This window comes from Nerophis ophidion, linkage group LG16 (genome assembly GCF_033978795.1).
Source record: "Nerophis ophidion isolate RoL-2023_Sa linkage group LG16, RoL_Noph_v1.0, whole genome shotgun sequence".
NCBI classification, from domain to species: domain Eukaryota; kingdom Metazoa; phylum Chordata; class Actinopteri; order Syngnathiformes; family Syngnathidae; genus Nerophis; species Nerophis ophidion.
Genome location: NC_084626.1, coordinates 39,068,988 through 39,088,555, shown reverse-complemented (window position 1 = coordinate 39,088,555; position 19,568 = coordinate 39,068,988). Strand labels below are relative to the sequence as shown.

Below are 19,568 nucleotides of genomic sequence, written 5' to 3'. Positions count from 1 at the left end.
TCATGGCGCCACCTGTATCTTCCCTGGGTCAATGCTGTTTTGCACCCAGACAGAATGTGCGCCATAGTTCCTTTACCGCCACACAACCTGCACAGCGGGTCCTCCCTCATTCCCCTCCGATGCAAGTTGACTGGGGTCGGCAGAGTGTCATATACTGCTCGAAACAGGAATGAGATACGAAACGGCTCCAGCCTCCACAGTTCACTCCACGTCACGTTCCTCTTGGGAAGGTTCCACCTTGTCCAGGCACCTTGGGTTGCGAGCTCGATGGCTTTAGCTCTCCTTCCTTCTTCCTCAAGGTTTCGGACTTCATCCTGAATCAAGGTCCTCCTTTCCCTGGGAGTGGACTTGGACCACTGCTGGAAATGTGATGTTCCTAGACCCTGTCTTCCAGTGCAGAGGCTTCCGATGGTATCTTTGGTCCTGAGAGATGATTCTGCCTGGGCAATAGCAGTGCTAGCGGCCCACTTCCTGCCAGATCTTGTTCTTATTCCAGCTTCCCTGATCAGCCGATCTTGGGAGTCCCTATACGTCAGGGAAAGTCTGCATTTTGTGACTTTAAACTCCTCCAGAACTGAAGACAGGGGGAGCTGGAGCTGGCCCGACCTTATGTAGAGCCCCGTAGATGTAAAGCTCGGGGGTATCCCCAACCATTTCCGAAGGTGCTTATTGAACTTCCTCTCCAACCCTTCAACTGTTGTTATCGCCACTTCGTACACGGTGAGAAGCCACATAAGTCTTTGGAGTAAGCCATGCTGGTAGATCCAGCACTTGTATTTCCCAGGCAGACCAGACTTGTCAATCCTTTTCAACCATTCTTCAACCTGATTTTCGGTGCTGGAGATGCTGTTTTTATCCGTCATGGAATCATCATACCACTTTCCAAGGCATTTAATAGGGTTCCCTTGGATGTTTGGGATTGCTTCCCCCTGAACAAGCAACTTGAACTTTCCCGTTGTTTTTCCCTTTTGGATCACCAGACACCTTGATTTTTTGGGCTTGAAGATCATCTTTGCCCAAGTAGCCATACGATCCAGTTCCGCCAGGACCCATCTCGCCTGCACGTGAGTTGGTGTTATCACGGTAAGATCATCCATGAATGCCCTGATTGCTGGTTGTTGACTTCCTGCTGTAGTCTTTGGTCCTCTTGACTTTATGATCGCTGCAGAGATGATCAGGTTCATTCCCATGACAAACAAGATGGGAGAGATGGTGCACCCTGTCACTATTCCCTTCTCCACTGGCTGCCATTTAGTTGTGAACATGGCTGCTTGGAATCTTAGCTTGATGTCTCCCAGGTAGCTGGTGAACATCCCTTGGATGTGATGTGGGATGTGGTAATGGTCCATAGCCACTTGGATCACGTTATGGGGAATTGACCCATATGCATTAGCAAAATCAAGCCAGACTACTGTTAGGTTGCCTTTCTTCTCCTTTGCTTCTTGGATAAGTTGGCTGAGGAGCCCTGTATGCTCCAGGCACCCGGAGAACCCTTCGATACCGCCCTTCTGGATAGAGGTGTTAATATATCCATTCCGGGTCATGAAGGAGCTCATTCTTTTGGCCAGCACTGAAAATAAGATTTTCCCCTCCACACTTAGCAAGGAAATGGTTCGGAACTGGCTGATCTTTGTGGATCCCCGTTCTTTCGGCACAAAGCACCCTTCTGCCCTTCTCCAGCTTGTTGGTACGGTTCCTTTGGCCCATATAACCCGCATAAGCTTCCACAGCCTGTGTAGGAGCTTAGGGCATTTCTTGTATACTTTGTAGGGTATACCGCTGGGACCTGGGGCAGAAGCTGATCTTGCGTGCTTGACAACCTCTTGAACCTCTCTCCATGATGGATATTCTGTGCTGAGGGAGGATGTTGGTGGACTGATGGTACCAAGCCCGAGATTTCCTGGTAGGGCATTGTTTCTTGAAGGGTCACTGAATGTCTCTTCAACAAACTCCTCCACCTCCTCCTTAGAACTTGTTAGAGTCCCTGACCTCGTCTCTCCCAAAAGTGACTTGGTGAAGTGATAGGGGTCTTTTATGAACTGGGCTCGTGCAGCTTCCTGCCTTTTCCGCTTTTGCCTTTGCCCTTCAGCCCTTCTCAGCCTGATGAGCTGCTCGCGGAGGCTGGCTGTCAGTTCTTTTATACCTTCCTTTTCTTCAATGCTTGCCAATTTGAATTGCTTTCTCAGGGTTTTAATCTCCTTCCGAAGTTGTTTGATCTTTCTTTCTCTTCTGTTTTCCTGCTTTTCTGGTCTGTCTTTGTTCTCTCTCCTTGGTACTGTTCCAAACCGCTCTTTTCCCAAGTTGTAGGTGATGGCTGTGAGTGAATCCACCTTCCTTTTTACTGAGCCTGCTTGAACCATTTATAGCACCCTTTCCAGATATTCATCGAGCATGGACCACTCCTTGGTCTCACTCGTCTTAGGCCACTTGATTCTTTCCTTCGTTGGCTGGGGTGGGCTTTCTGGGATGGCATTTGAGGTTGTCCTTGTGGGGTTTTGGGGGATTGCAAGCACTGAGAGATCTCTAGGACTATGGTTTGCTTCCTGCCTAGGGTTCTCCTGCGTCTCACCAGACTATTCGTCTGAGCGGTGTGCCTGTGTCCGTCCCTGTCCACTCTTGGCCTTGTCCTTGGCCTTGCTCTGGTGTATTTTAAGCCCTCTTGCACCTTTGCAGATCTTTCCGCAATTGCACTTCACTTCCCATGCCTCCCCAGTCAAGGTGGTCTGTTTGAGCCTTCTCTGTGTCCGTGTCACTGTCCTTGTCGTTGCCGTTGAATCTGTCCTAGCGAGTCTCTTATCCTCCCCCCCTCTCGGGAGACTCTGGGGGTATTGCTTATTTGTACGTTCGGTAGCTTGCTTGGTGCCCTCTTGCGAGTGCTGCAACAGGAGTTGCTGGTCCCTGTTACCCTGCCAGTCTTTCCTGGAGGTCAGCTGTCTCTCCAGCGTCACCGACCTTTCTCGGTTGTCATCCAGACTTTCCTGGAAGTCACTGGTTGCCCAGGGAGTTCAGTTTGCAAATACATCAAAGATGCTATTATAATCCATTTCTAGTGGATAAAGCTTTGGCCTGGACAAGAGGTCATCAGGTGGTCCCCAACGTTCACAGAGTGTTTCGACCCTTAACCACAACACTCTCCGGTTGGTGGGTCAGCAGTGATTGGCCAGATCACTGTTCCTCTCATCCAGGCTTCCAGCTATTGTCCTCTCTTTTATGCCAGAGCCAACAGGAGGCTCTCTCCGCCGCTTCTCCCAGCCTACGAACATATATATGTGTGTGTATATATATATATATGTGTGTGTGTGTGTGTGTGTGTGTGTGTGTGTGTGTGTGTGTGTACACAGAGTGTATATATCAGCCTGTATATATATAGCCTGTGTATATTTTGTTATACGTAGAGGCAAAAAGTTTGGAGACACCTTCTCATTCATGTTTTATATTTTATATTCTAGTTTATTCAATATAGCCACCCATCGCTCATATTGCATTTTTGCACACTCTTGGCATTTTCCCAATATATACACAGTATATGTGTATATGTGTGTGTGTGTGTGTGTGTGTGTGTGTGTGTGTGTGTGCGTGCGTGCGTGCGTGCGTGCGTGCGTGTGTGTGTATATATATATATATATATATATATACATACATATATATATATATATACTTAAGTGTGTGTTATACATATACTATATGTATGTATATATGTATGTATGTATATGTTTATACATTTAGTATATATGTATAGACATACATACATATATTTGTATGTATGTATACACATACGAATATATATATATATTATATGTGTATGTATATATAGTATATATACATACTGTATTCATACATATATGTATAAACATATACTGTATGTATGTATAAACATATACTGTATGTATGGATAAACATATACTGTATGTATGTATTTATGTATACATGTATGGGCAGCACAGTGGAACAGGGGTTAGTGCGCCTGCCTCAAAATACGAAGGTCCTGAGTAGTCCTGGATTGAATCCCGGGCTCGGGATCTATCTGTGTGGAGTTTGCATGTCCTCCCCATGACTGCGTCGGTTCCCTCCGGGTTTGCGGCTTCCTCCCACTTCCAAAGACATGCACCTGGGGATAGGTTGATTGGCAACACAAATTTGGCCCTAGTGTGTGAATGTGAGTGTGAATGTTGTCTGTCTATCTGTGTTGGCCCTGCGATGAGGTGGCCACTTATCCGGGGTATACCCCGCCTTCCGCCCGATTGTAGCTGAGATAGGCACCAGTGCCCCCCGCAACCCCAAAGGGAATAAGTGGTAGAAAATGGATGGCAGAATGAATGGATGGTATACATGTATGTATATATACATAGATATAGATATGTATGTATTTATACATATATGTGTATGTATATATATATATATATATATATATATATATATATATATATATATATACATAAATATGTAAGTGTGTGTACAGTATGTATGTATTTATATGTATATAAATGTGCGCATGTGTGTGTGAGTGTGTATATATCCATCCATTTTCTACCGCTTATTCCCTTTTGGGGTACGCGGGGGGCGCTGGCGCCTATCTCAGCTACAATCAGGCGGAAGGCGAGGTACACCCTGGACAAGTCGCCTGCTCATCACAGGGCCAACACAGATAGACAGACAACATTCACACTCACATTCACACACTAGGGCCAATTTACTGTTGCCAATCAACCTATCCCCAGGTGCATGTCTTTGGTAGTGGGAGGAAAGAGGACTTCACGGGGAGAACATGCAAACTCCACACAAGTGTGTGTATATATATATGCTGTAAATTTATGTTTATGTGTATATATACATATATATAGATATTTGTGTGTGTTACATTAATATATATATACTGTGTATATATGTATATAATGTAAATAATGATATACATTTTTGTAATACTCGTAAAAATAATTAATAGTGTCCCCACCTTACACACATTTGGAATGTTACCCCGACAATAATGGAGTTAACACTACTATGTGTGCATGTGTTGTTGTAGAAAGGACCAACTTGTCCAACGTGACCCGTACTTCTCACCCCGGGATGGGCAGGATGGTGTGGATGGTGCCCCTGGTGGTGGTATCTGCTCTCACGCTGCTTTGTCTCATCATGCTACTGGTCGTGATGGTCTACTGGAGGTGAGGTGGCTCTAAGATAATAACGTTTATTATTAGTACTATTATTACTAATATGTGTGATACTCTCTGGCACTTGACAGTGAACATTTCAATGACCAAACACATCTTTAATTTCTGCTCTTTTCAGCTTCCAAATTTCAAACTGAAATCTAGAAATCCTTGTTGCTTTTTTTCTATATTTATTTTGAACTTTTTAATACTTTTTTTTTCATATATTTTGCTTAAAGGTGCCATAAGTAATAATGTGGCCAGGAATGGTACTGCAATCACAGTCAAAATGATGTAGTCCACTCCCACTCTCCATGACTGATGTTGCCAGATACGTAGCCGAATCCAAATCCTATTCCAAGGACCTTCAATTGACGAGTCCTATGCTGTAGGTTTTCTATGTCGATTAACCAAATGTATTTGTAAAGTTACGCAGCAATAGTTTCGTCGGGAGTCCGGGACAGATTGTTGGCATTACCCTGCTATAATGACCGCACGGACCACCATCGAAATAATTATATATAATAATATATTATATATAGCATAGGCTTACTATGATGGGAAGCCAAGGCCAACAGTAAAATTACTGCATATAGCATCCAACCTGACGCACTGCTTTCTCTTCCATGTACGCACATCACCATCTTTCAGTGCAGAGTGCAATTCTATGAGCCAACCCACGTTACGCATAAACCATGTTACGCAAATCATATAGCCTCCTACCATGTCAATACACAGAAAATCCTGACATGTAATGCATTATATTGTGCCAAGCAAATACCACCCCATATGTGTTTAATGCACATTCGGGACCAGAAACCGTAATTGGCCATGCTAATGTTGGAACGCATTTCCTCAGCGTATCAGCATATTGAGAACCAAATAGGCACTGACATTACTCATATCCACATAGGTTTTATTTGTTGAAAATATATTTTGCCCTGTTAGTTGGATGACACATCGACATACAGGCTAACGGGCATATACAGTATTTCCCCCGTTAGCCTATATGTTGATGTGTCATTGACCGGGCTAGCATGCTATGCATTACTCTAGGAGCTGGGCATCACACTAAGCATTTGTTGCACGAACATACTAGCTTTGTTAGACAAGGTCATAGACTTTTTTGGACGATATAGTTTACGTGCCAAATGGCCATTTCCATTTATTACAAGTAATAAGAAAATATAAATGCCTTACTTACCTATCAAGGAGTGAATTAGCAAGTTTGGCGTCAGTTGAAAATATCTTCTCCGCCTTCAATCGTCTCCATCTTTCATAGGCATCCCTGATGCAAATCATCGTTTTGTTCTTGGCTTTGTAATCAAAAAGTTAAGAATCGTAACGACGCCTTTTAGATTTACTAAGGTCTGACATGTTTAGTAACTTTACTAGTGGCAGTAGCCAGACAAAGATGGCAGTGCATAACTAGCAACCTGGATGTGACATAGTCACTGACTTTTTCTAATTGGTCAAATGGTGGAGGTAGGGACATGAAAAATGAAAACAATAACCTTTTGGGGCTGTAAATCAAATTTTGAAATGAGCATATCCTAGCTGAACTACCATTATCAGTTATAAAAGTATTTAAAAAAGCATGATTTATTGATGCCTTTTGACATTTAATGATGACTTAACATGAAAATATTACATATAGCACCATTAAGTTTTTTATTTTCTTTATATCATTTTGTTAGAACTTTTAATTGTCTATATTACATTCATTTGTATTTGTTTGGTTCTCTTTATTTAATAGTTGTTAGTTTGTTTTAATTACCTTTATTTTTTTTTCATTTTGTAGTAACTTTTGATTCTCTATATTTTATACATTTTGTATTAACTTTAAAATGTCTATTTCATACATGAGGTCATCCACCTGCTAGGCTTTTTTGCTTTAGATTTTAAATCTTAGCTGTGTTTTCTTCTGCTAGGCTAATTTCCAGCCATACAAATTCCAGTAATTCCACCATCAAGAAGCCTAATGACTTACAAATATAACTATAGGCCATTTCTTCTTGCATATTTATTCACTCCCATAAAGGATCTGCATTATTATTTAATCTCGCAAGTACTCAACAAGCCTCCTTCCCACAAAGTTGAAACAGACTTTTAAATGGAATAATTGAATTTTCTGCTATTCTAAGATCCCCGTACTAATTTCACATCACTTTGTACAATTCCTTTCCTTTTTTCCCCTTACTAATTTCACATCACTTTGTACGATTCCTTTCCTTTTTTTGGACGCACTGCCGTCAGAAGATCCTCCCTCACGCTTGAGAGACAGAGAACAGTAATAATCATATCTGGCAGTGCATAGGTAAACATGAAGGTAAACATGAAATATGCTGACATATGTTTGGAAATGCAGGGTGATATATTGTGGTTGTCTACACCAGTGGTTCTCAACCTTTTGTCAGTGACGTTCCCCCTGTGAACATTTTTTTAATTCAAGTACCCCCTAATCAGAGCAAAGCATTTTTGGTTGAAAAAAGGAGATAAACTAAATTGGCCCTATAGTGTGAATGTGAGTGTGAATGTTGTCTGTCTATCTGTGTTGGCCCTGCGATGAGGTGGCGACTTGTCCAGGGTGTACCCCGCCTTCCGCCCGATTGTAGCTGAGATAGGCGCCAGCGCCCCCCGCGACCTCAAAAGGGAATAAGCAGTAGAAAATGGATGGATGGAAAAGGAGATAAATAAGTAAAATACAGCACTATGTCAGTTTATGATTTATTAAATTGTATAACAGTGCAAAATATTGCTCATTTGTAGTGGTATTTCTTGAACTATTTGGAAAAAAAGATATAAAAAAAAAAAAATTGTTGAAAAATAAACAAGTGATTAAATTATAAATAAAGATTTTTACCCATAGAAGTAATTATCAACTTAAAGTGCCCTCTTTGGGGATTGTAATAGAGATCCATCTGGATTCATGAACTTAATTCTAAACATTTCTTCACAAAAAAGAAATCTTTAACATCAATACATATGGAACATGTCCACAAATAATCTAGCTGTCAACACTGAATATTTTTGTATTTTTTTTAACCGTTTATGAATTACATTCATATTATTCAATAAATATATTTTTAAAGAAACTATTGCTATTTTTAGAATATTTAAAAAAAAATCTCACGTACCCCTTGGCATACCTTCAAGTACCCCCAGGGGTACACGTACCCCCATTTGAGAACCACTGGTCTACACCATGCATTTTTACCTTAATTGGTTCTGTCACAAGTGTAAAAATACCGTCACAAATTGAGAGAACTTAGCTGACCATGCAAGCCGTTGTTATGACGACGTCCACAATGTCAGAAGGTTTCATCGTTTCTCTCATGAACAACATAATACTTCTCATTCCTACATAAGTCTTAAAATATCTCTTTCTTCTTGCTTTTTTCAAAGTCAAGTTCATTTAATTGCCAAATGTGCGGCGCACATCTGGAAGCCTTTGAGGCTTTGATGAGAGCTCACAGATGTTTGAGAGAACGCCACATTATTCCCACATTATTCCCCCAATGGAAGGCAGCGCTGCAGGAGATGTGGACCTGGCTGGACCACACTGGCAGATTGATTGGAATTTGGAGGCCGTGACGCAATCAGGGAGGGGACCCACGCCCCGCCCCTTTCCCGCCCTCTCATAATTAGCAGCCACCCTCCACTCATCTTTGTTGGCTCTCTGTCTATCTTCGTTGTTTTGCTTGCTAAAGAATGACAAGCATCTGCAGTCTGCTCTGCAAGTACAGGTAGGATCCAAGCTGCCGTGTTAGTGACAGGAAGTCTGCAGGATAATTAACACGTTAGTCCTTTTCATGGGATGCTTTGACCAAAAACAATGTGTGTTACTTAGCTAAATGGATGAGTTTGCATAATTTATCATGAAAACTGTTTTGCAGCAAGACTGTTTTCTAGAAGAACTGTTCATATTTTGTTGCTTTAAAATAAAGTGTCAAGGTGATGATAAATACTTCTCTTGATAAATGATAAATACTCCTAAAATACTCCTAAAGTCCTGCACAGTTTGTCAGAACGTGCACCTTTAAAACTAATAAACACAAATATGTTCCAAATCTGAAGATATTTTTTATTCTGTTACACATACAGTTTTAATATTCATGTGTGTGACATAGTTGCAATAATGTCAACATAATAATAAGTGTTCTATTCCACAGTTAAAATCTTGGCCTTAAAGCAATTTTAAGCTTATCATTCTGAATTGTCTATTTCTCATCCTCAAATTCATCCTGTAGGGCAGACGATCCGATGTTAAAAAAATCTGAGTGACCACATTTCTGCCCGCATCCTCCAACCATTTGTGGCAGTTTTGGGGTACCTGGAATGGTCGCTAGCATCTTCCAATTGTTTTGTACAGTACAACGCTTACTCCAATCAGCAGATGTCCTGTTATGGTTCCGAAGAGGTAGATATCGTCAACGTCCGCGACTGAAAGGGTCGCTTGGCACGTGGCACTCTGCCTCTCCTTAGAGTCTGTCGTATGTCCAACAACAACAACCGTTCCGACAGAACAGAGAGGCTCCCCTGAACCCCGAGATCTTGTCAATTTTCTTAAGAGGCCACTTGATCAATTCCATTGTTTAGATTTTGAAAAGCAGTGCAAAAAGAGGCAACAAGAAAGTTAAAGGCTTACTGAAATGAGATTTTCTTATTAAAACGGGGATAGCAGGTCCATTCTATGTGTCATACTTCATCATTTCGCGATATTGCCATATTTTTGCTGAAAGGATTTAGTAGAGAACATCGACGATAAAGTTTGCAACTTTTGGTCGCTAATAAAAAAGCCTTGCCTGTAACGGGAGCCTCCAACAAAAAGAGCTATTCGGACCGACAAAACAACAATTTTCCCATTAATTTGAGCGAGGATGAAATATCTGTGGCTGAGGATATTGATAGTGAAGGACTAGAAAAAAAAAAATAATAATAAGGTTAAAAATAAAAAGCGACGGCTACGGGCGGCGGCAGTGTCAGCGTTTCAAATGTAATTAGACACATTTACTGGGATAATTCTGGAAGATCCCTTATCTGCTTATTGTGTTAATAGTGTTTTAGTGAGATTGTAAAGACATACCTCGAGGTCGGATGGCTGCGGTGAACACGCCAGTGTCTCAGAGAGAAGCTGAGGAGCCAAGTTCACAGCTGCCTTTTAAACAGCTACTGCAGGAGGATGAATAATCCAATGATGTGTCCGGTAAGATATATATCACAATTTTCCCATCCAAAAACAAGCTGGTTGACGTAGAGAAACATGTTCGCTTGACCGCTCTGTGTTAAAAACAAAGAAACACTGGCTGTGTCTCGGTGCTAAAGACAGCTGCGATACACCGCTTTCCACCAACAGCATTGTTCTTTATAGTCTCTATTATTAATTAAACAAATTGCAAAAGATTCAGCAACACAGATGTCCAAATTACTGTGTAATTATGCGATGAAAAGAGACGACTTTTAGCCGTAACTGGTGCTGAGCTAATATATCCTGACAGTTCGTGACGTCCCGCGCACGCGTCATCATTCCGCGAAGTTTTCAACAAGAAACTCCACGAGAAATTTAAAATTGTAATTTAGTCAACTAAACCGGCCGTATCGGCATGTGTTGCAATGTTAATATTTCATCATTGATATATAAACTATCAGACTGCGTGGTCGGTAGTAGTGGGTTTCAGTAGGCCTTTAAGCAAGACAGGACGAGACAAAAGAGGCAAGCAGGGGAGGCACTGAGAGAGGAGGGAGTTCAACCGTCACTGCCAAGAGCTTAGAGTCACAATTCACACAGTGATTACCTACCAGGTGTCGGCTTTCCTTGCATACATGAAGACTTTTAGTAAATATTGTTGTTGCTGACCCGTTTCTGAGCCAATTTTTGGGATACTTCAGAAATAAATAAGGCAATCCTACCAAGTAAATTTTATCAGACATAAGATTATTAGATGTTTACCGCATTTGGTCGGAAACAAAATTTGTTACAAACACAACTTTGTTGGTTCTATGTGCGCACAGTACATCCAGAAAGTGTTCACAGAGCTTCACCTTTTCGACAAAAGATTATTATATGTTTACTGCCTTTGGTCGGAAGCGACATCTGTCACAAATGTGCGCAGAGTGCATCCAGAAAGTGTTCACAGCCCTTCACTTTTTCCACATTTTGTTACGTTAAGTTACAGCCTTTTTCCAAAATAAAATACATATGCTTTTGGTCTCAAAATTCTCCAGAAAATACTCCATATGTGAAAAGGTTTTTCTTAAAATATTAGCAAATTTACGAAAAATAAAAAAATCACATGTACATAAGTATTCATAGAATTAGGTCAATACTTAATGTCAGCAACTACTACCTCAATCAAGTCTTATTGAATTTAATGCGACAAGTTTGGAACACCTATCTTGTGTTCCAAACACAAGATAGGTGTGTTTGGAACACAAGCGCCATCAGGTTGGATGAGAACGTTGGCAGACTTGATACTATAGACCAGGGGTAGGGAGGCTCTCAGATAATTATATGTATATAGCGTTTTTCTGTAGTGACTCAAAGCGCTTTATAAAGTGACACCCAATATCTAAGTTACATTTAAACCAGTGTGGGTGGCACTGGGGGCATGTGGGTAAAGTATCTTGCCCAAGGACACAACGGCAGTGACTAGAATGGCGGAAGCGGGAATCGAACCTGGAACCCTCAGGTTGCTAGCACGGCCACTCTACCAACCGAGCTATGCCGAGTAACCGTGTAATACTCTTCCATATCAGTAAGTGGCAGTCGGTAGCTAATTGCTTTGTAGATGTGGTAAACAGCGGGAGGCAGAGTGCAGGTAAAAAGGTGTCTAATGCTTAAACCAGGGGTAGGAAACCTATGGCTCAAGAGCCAGATGACTGCTTATGGCTCTAGAGCCAGATGACTGCATATGGCTCTCAGATAAATCTTAGCTGACATTGCTTAACACGATAAGTAATGAATAATTCCGCTGGTAATCACAGTTTCAAAAATAACGTTCAAATTATAAAACATTCTCATGCATTTTAATCCAACCCTCCATTTTCTACCGCACCTGTTCACGATGTCGCATTAATGGTAAGAAGTATTATATGTAGTATTGGTTAATTTTTATAATAACAATTTTGTTAAAAAGAATAAGAGACTTATTATACTCTACAAATGTTGGTCATACTTAAAAATGCACGAATTTAGTTGTATTCAATGTTGAAAAATGATATATGGCTCTTACGGAAATACGTTGTGAAATATTTGGCTTTCATGGCTCTCTCAGCCAAAAAGGTTCCCGACCCCTGCTATAGACCTAAACAGTGGCCAAGTATCTGCTCCAAAAGTATTTGACTATTTTAGAAGTTCTCAATAATTTTTTGTCATGCCCTCAGAAATGGAAAAAGAATAATGAATTGAAATACTATCGAGAACATCCATCTATCTTTTTTTGCTCATTAGAAATCGAATCCCAAGGGCAGCAGCCTTAGCAGAGAAGCGAAGACTTTCTTCTCCCTGGCTTATTCCTCCAGCTCCTCCCAAGGTGTTCCCAGACCAGCATGGCTTTGGTCTACTGTGGTCTACTGGCCAGACGTGCCCTAAATGCCTTCCCCAGGGAGGTGTCTGGGGGGCATCCGGACCTGATTCTTGAGTCACCTGATTCTGCTCCCCTCAGTGTGGAGGAACGGTGGCTTTCTTAGCGGGTGACAGAGCTTCTCACTCTTTCTCTTAGGAAATTCATGTTGGTCGCTTTTACCCATGATTTTGTCCTTTTGTTCACAATCGTAAGTTCATGAACATAGGTGAGGACAGCACCTTACAGTGGATCAACCACTAAATAGAGAGTTTTGCTTTCTGGCTTCAGTCTGACTGTAGATGCCGCACTGATCCGCCAGTCCATCTCATTATCCATTCTTCCCTAACTCGTGAACAAGACTCCAAGGAACTCAAACTTCTCCACTTGGAGCAGTATCTCATTTTTGACCTGTAGATAAAACTCAACCTTTTGCTGGACTCCAACTTTTAGGTTCTTATTTTTACCTCAGTCATTTCTAACTCGGCTCTGAACCGATCCATCGAAAGCTGAAGACCATTTGAAGCCAGCATGACCACATCATCTGCACCAAACCAGATCCCTTCAATGCCCTGACTAAGCCTTGAAGTTAATGGCCATCAAAGTCTATTGAGAAGCTGCTCATTGATTAGGTGTTAACTTAGACTTAGACTTCCTTTTTATTGTCATTCAAATTTGAACTTTACAGTACAAATAAGAACGTAATTTTGTTGCATTATCTTCGTTAAGCTAGTTGATGACTAGCTCTTGCGCCAGAGAAATGGACATTGAAACAGTGTAGGTCTAACTCAATCAATCAATCAATCAATGTTTACTTATATAGCCCTAAATCACTAGTGTCTCAAAGGGCTGCACAAACCACTACGACATCCTCGGTAGGCCCATGGGACGTCGGTGACAATGATGACTATGAGAACATGATACTGTGATACTGATGACTATGAGAACATATGAGAACATGATACTGTGAAAGATCAATCCATAATGGATCCAACACAGTCGCGAGAGTCCAGTCCAAAGTGGATCCAACACAGCAGCGAGAGTCCCGTTCACAGCGGAGCCAGCAGGAAACCATCCCAAGCGGAGGCTGATCAGCAGCGCAGAGATGTCCCCAGCCGATACACAGGCGAGCAGTACATGGCCACCGGATCCACAAAGGAGAGTGGGACATAGAAGAAAAAGAAAAGAAACGGCAAATCAACTGGTCTAAAAAGGGAGTCTATTTAAAGGCTAGAGTATACAAATGAGTTTTAAGGTGAGACTTAAATGCTTCTACTGAGGTGGCATCTCGAACTGTTACCGGGAGGGCATTCCAGAGTACTGGAGCCCGAAATGAAAAAGCTCTACAGCCCGCAGACTTTTTTTGGGCTTTGGGGATCACTAATAAGCCGGAGTCCTTTGAACGCAGATTTCTTGCCGGGACATATGGTACAATACAATCGGCAAGATAGGATGGAGCTAGACCGTGTAGTATTTTATACGTAAGTAGTAAAACCTTAAAGTCACATCTTAAGTGCACAGGAAGCCAGTGCAGGTGAGCCAGTACAGGCGTAATGTGATCAAACTTTCTTGTTCTTGTCAAAAGTCTAGCAGCCGCATTTTGTACCAACTGTAATCTTTTAATGCTAGACATGGGGAGACCCGAAAATAATACGTTACAGTAGTCGAGGCGAGACGTAACAAACGCATGGATAATGATCTCAGCGTCTTTAGTGGACAGAAGGGAGCGAATTTTAGCGATATTGCGGAGATGAAAGAAGGCCGTTTTAGTAACGCTTTTAATGTGTGCCTCAAAGGAGAGAGTTGGGTCGAAGATAATACCCAGATTCTTTACCGTGTCGCCTTGTTTAATTGTTTGGTTGTCAAATGTTAGAGTTGTATTATTAAATAGAGTTCGGTGTCTAGCAGGACCGATAATCAGCATTTCCGTTTTTTTGGCGTTGAGTTGCAAAAAGTTAGCGGACATCCATTGTTTAATTTCATTAAGACACGCCTCCAGTTGACTACAATCCGGCATGTTGGTCAGCTTTAGGGGCATGTAGAGTTGGGTGTCATCAGCATAACAGTGAAAGCTAACACCGTATTTGCGTATGATGTCACCTAGCGGCAGCATGTAGATGCTGAAGAGTGCAGGGCCAAGGACCGAACCCTGGGGAACTCCACACGTTACCTTAACGTAGTCCGAGGTCACATTGTTATGGGAGACACACTGCATCCTATCAGTAAGATAAGAGTTAAACCAAGACAGGGCTAAGTCCGACATACCAATTCGTGTTTTGATACGTTCTAATAAAATATTATGATCGACAGTATCGAAAGCAGCGCTAAGATCGAGGAGCAGCAACATAGATGACGCATCAGAATCCATCGTTAGCAATAGATCATTAGTCATTTTTGCGAGGGCTGTCTCCATCGAGTGATTTGCCCTGAAACCGGATTGAAAGGTTTCACATAGATTGTTAGACGCTAAGTGTTCATTTAACTGCTCCGCAACAATTTTTTCGAGGATTTTTGAAATAAAGGGAAGGTGAGACACCGGTCGGTAGTTTACCATGAGGTCAGGATCGAGGTTAGGTCTTTTAAGAAGAGGATGAATAACCGCTTTTTTGAATGCTAGGGGAACAGTGCCCGAGGAAAGTGATAAGTTTATAATATTTAGCACTGATGGACCTAATAATACAAAGAGCTCCTTGATCAGTTTCCCAGGAAGAGGGTCAAGTAAACATGTTGTTTGTTTTATTCCATTTACACGTTGTAACAATTCCTCTAATGTTATTTCCTCAAAACGAGAGAAACTATTTTGGAAGGCAGTATCCGCCGTATATACCATCGTGTCAGTGTTAATAGAACCCAGTTGTAGCTGGGACGCATTGTCTTTAATCTCCTTTCTAATGACTTCAATTTTCTTACTAAAGAATTGCATAAAGTCATCAGCTGAGTGGGTGGAGCTACTGGAAGGAGTCCCTTGTTGGGTTAGCGATGCTACCGTACTAAACAAAAATTTAGGATCGTTTTTATTACGGTGGATGAGATTTGAGTAATAATTAGCTTTAGCTAAGGTAAGCATGCGTTTATAAGTTATTAAACTATCACTCCATGCTTGATGGTGCACCTCAAGTTTAGTCGTGCGCTCCAGCTTTCTGCATAATAATTTCTGAGCTCTAGTTTCTTCTGTAAACCACGGGGTGCGCTTTTTTGGAGCCTTTTTTAACTTTAGCGGTGCTATGTTATCAATGGTTTCGCGCAGGGCGTCGTTAAAGTTGTTAGTGAGGTTATCAATAGAGCCCACATATTTTGGGAATGGTGCCATTACCGAGGGCAGTAGGTCAGCAAGAGTTGTCGTTGTGGCCGTATTAATGTTGCGGCTGCTATAGCAGTTATTATTATTATTAGTTTGACGAACATGCGTCTGAACCTCGAATTTTATAAGGTAATGATCGGACACTACTTTAGTATACGGGAGTATCGTAACTTTGGAAGCGGTGATACCCCTGACAAGCACTAGGTCTATCGTATTACCGTTGCGATGCGTGGGTTCATTTATTATTTGTTTGTGTGAGACCACAGCTATCAATTATAGTCTGGAGCGCTACGCACGGTGGGTCCGATGGGGTATTCATATGGATATTAAAGTACCCCATTATGATTATATTATCGGCGTGTGTCACTAGATCAGCAACGAACTCTGAGAATTCATTGATAAAGTCCGAATAGGGCCCTGGGGGGCGGTAGATAACAGCCAGGTGTAGAGGCAGCGGTGTGACAGACCTCATAGTAAGCACCTCAAACGATTTATATTTATTATTTAAGTTAGGACTAAGGTTAAAGTTTTCGTTGTATATTAGTGCGACCCCCCCACCCCTTTTAAGCGGACGGGCAATATGCGCATGTGTAAAGTTAGGAGGACATGCCTCATTTAGCGCAAAAAAGTCGTTTGGTTTAAGCCAGGTTTCACTGAGACCGATGACGTTAAGATTGTTGTCTCTGATGATATCATTAACTAACAACGTTTTGGGAGACAATGATCTTATGTTTAAAAAACCTATATTATAGGTTGTGGGCTGTTTTAGGGAATTGTTGATCAAATTATACGTAGTAGCAATATTAATAATGTTGTGTTTATTATGCCCAGTGCATTCAGTATAATTACGACCATATCTAGGAATTGATACGACGGGAATGTTCCGATTGTTTGATTGTTGCTTTGATAAACTGCACGCATCATGGTTAGCCTCCTCAGTAACGGGGATTTTCAGATTGTTTGTTTGTTGCTTTGATAAACTGCACGCATCATAGTTAACCACCTCAGTAACGGGGATTTTTCGATTGTTTGTTTGTTGCTTTGATAAACTGCACGCATCATAGTTAGCCACCTCGGTAAAACACATGTCCAACTCTGAAACACTCAAAGCAGAAAAAACTTGTTCTAGTAGGATATGTACAGCCAGCAGACAACACAGTGAGTTCAGATAGCATAAGATCAAATATATACATTAGAAATCCATCCATCCATTTTCTACCGCTTATTCCCTTTTCGGGGTCGCGGGGGGCGCTGGCGCCTTAGAAATACATTTGATTATTTAAATTAGGTTATTTACAATCTGGGGGGATGGAATGTGAATGGAGGAGGGTATTAGTAAAGGGTTGAAATTGCCTGGAGGTGTTGTTTTAGAGCGGTTTTGAAGGAGGATAGAAATGCACTTACTTTAACACCTATTGGGAGTGCATTCCATATTGATGTGGCATAGAAACAGAATGAGTTAACTGATGCAACAAAACTGGAGTATATATAATGATAAATATGACTGGACTGCACTGTTTGCCTTATGACCATACAACTTGGAAGAAACCTGTACTACGTCTTGGTCACATCAAGGCGCTGTTTTCATTATTGAACAACATTTTCCAACCCCAACTGTACTCAGCTGACACCTGCAACTCAATAATGCTCTTTTTTTATTGACAAAAATCACAATATTCACAAACAACTTTGCACCACTTATGTGCCTCTCTGCTCACCTGAACTTTCTCCACTTTGCCAGCCTTTTTCCATGTTTGTACTCTCCACTCCCGCAGAAATCTCAGAATTGATCAATAAATTCAAGTTACCGTATTTCCTTGAATTGCCGCAGGGCATATAGTATGCGCCTGCCTTGAATTACTGCTGGGTCAAACTCGCTTCGCAAAATAATGAGCGCATGCTTAGTATTACCGCCTGGTCAAACTCGTGACGTGACGAGTGACACTTCCCCTTTCAGCTTTTTTAAAATGGAGGAGGCTGATTTCAATACCGGTAATTTGAAATCGCATAAAGGGAAGAAGATTAAAAGCTATTCAGTAGGATTTAGGGTCCAAGCTTACATCACACTCAATTTTTTACTGCATGCCTTTGGTAAGTGCCGGAGTGAGAAGAGGTTTTAAAATAATTAGCGCATGCTTACTTTTACCGCATGCCTTTGGTAAGCCCAGGAGTGACAAGAGGTTTTAAATTATTTAGCGCCTCGGCGGCAATTCAAGGAAATACGGTAGATCCTTTTCACTCAACCTTGATCAAAGCAGGCCTCCCGTCTCTGCTTCCCCTCATCCCTGCTATTTTTCACTCTTCGTTTTCCAGTGATATTGTTCCGCCACTTTTTAAAATAGCAGCTGTTTCTCCAATTTTGAAGAAACCCGGTTCAGATCCCAACAATTACAATAACCTCCGTCCCATTTCCAAATTACATTCCATCTCAAAAATTCTTAAAAAAAAAACCCTTCACATCCCAATTACACCTCCACCTGATGCATCACTCTGAATCTTTTCAATCTGGTCTTTGCCCCCTTCACAGTTCAGAAACTGCCCTATTAAAAAAATCCCCAACAACATCTTGACAGCGGCTGATTCTGGAATTCTCTCCATCCTCATCCTCCTGGACCCGAGTGCTGCAACCTTCGACAAAATCTCCCATTTAATCCTCTTCAATAGACTCTCATCCACTGGCATCATCAACACCCACCTGGACTGGTTTCACTCATACCTCAATGACCGCACTCAGTTGATACAGCTAAAATCCTCTAAATATGATCATTCTGCAGAAATAACAGGAGTTCCACAAGGATCTGTCTTGGGCCCCTTTCTCTTTATCACTTACCTTCTCCCCCTTGGCCATATATTTTTGAAAATGTAACATTCACTTTCACTGCTACGCTGATGACCAGCTCTATCTCTACGTCAAGCCTATTGCCACATTTCTACTTTCCTCCCTTACCTGTTCACTCAAGTTTACATAAGTATGTATTTGTTGTGTGTAAAACTATTTGTTGTGCGTACAAGTATGTATTTGTTGTGTACACCAGTGTTTATTTTGTTGTTTACACAATAATGTATTTGTTGCATACACAAATACAGTGTTTATTTGTTGTTTACACCGGTTCATTTGTTGTATGTATTCACCCAAGTATTTTTGTTGTTTTGTATCCCTGCAGGAGGTTTTTTCAGACCGCTCACTTCTACGTGGAAGAGAGCAGTTCTCCTCGGGTTGTGGCCAATGAGAGCATCCCCTTCATTCCCATACCAGGTAAATAAGCAGCAGCCTTCTCTAGCTTGTGAAAGATCTTCTGACTTGACATGCATTTCATTATTTAGGACATGAATTCAAACCAACTGTGTACCAATTATAATATTTCAGGATGTATCCTCCAATCACCATGAGGAGCTCTCGGAAGGCCTTTACCGCCATGTGCATATTTGCACAATTTAACACAATTTACATGCCAAATGAATGTGGGAGCTGCTGAGCACCGGGCAGGCTGCCTTTTTTTTCTGCTTTTAATGTTCCCGACAGTCGAGGCGCACGCTGGCTGGTTGCTAGTTGAT

The 19,568-nt window shown here is 41.5% G+C and overlaps 1 protein-coding gene across 1 annotated transcript in view; it reads left to right on the top strand.

Annotated features, from left to right (window-relative positions):
- LOC133535390 (receptor-type tyrosine-protein phosphatase gamma-like) overlaps window positions 1-19,568 on the top strand; it is a 470,092-nt gene that overhangs the window by 413,980 nt on the left and 36,544 nt on the right. Inside the window, exons 13-14 of the mRNA XM_061875204.1 lie at window positions 5,024-5,162; window positions 19,178-19,269. Coding sequence (XP_061731188.1) covers window positions 5,024-5,162; window positions 19,178-19,269 — 231 coding nt within the window. The remainder of the gene's footprint in view (window positions 1-5,023; window positions 5,163-19,177; window positions 19,270-19,568) is intronic.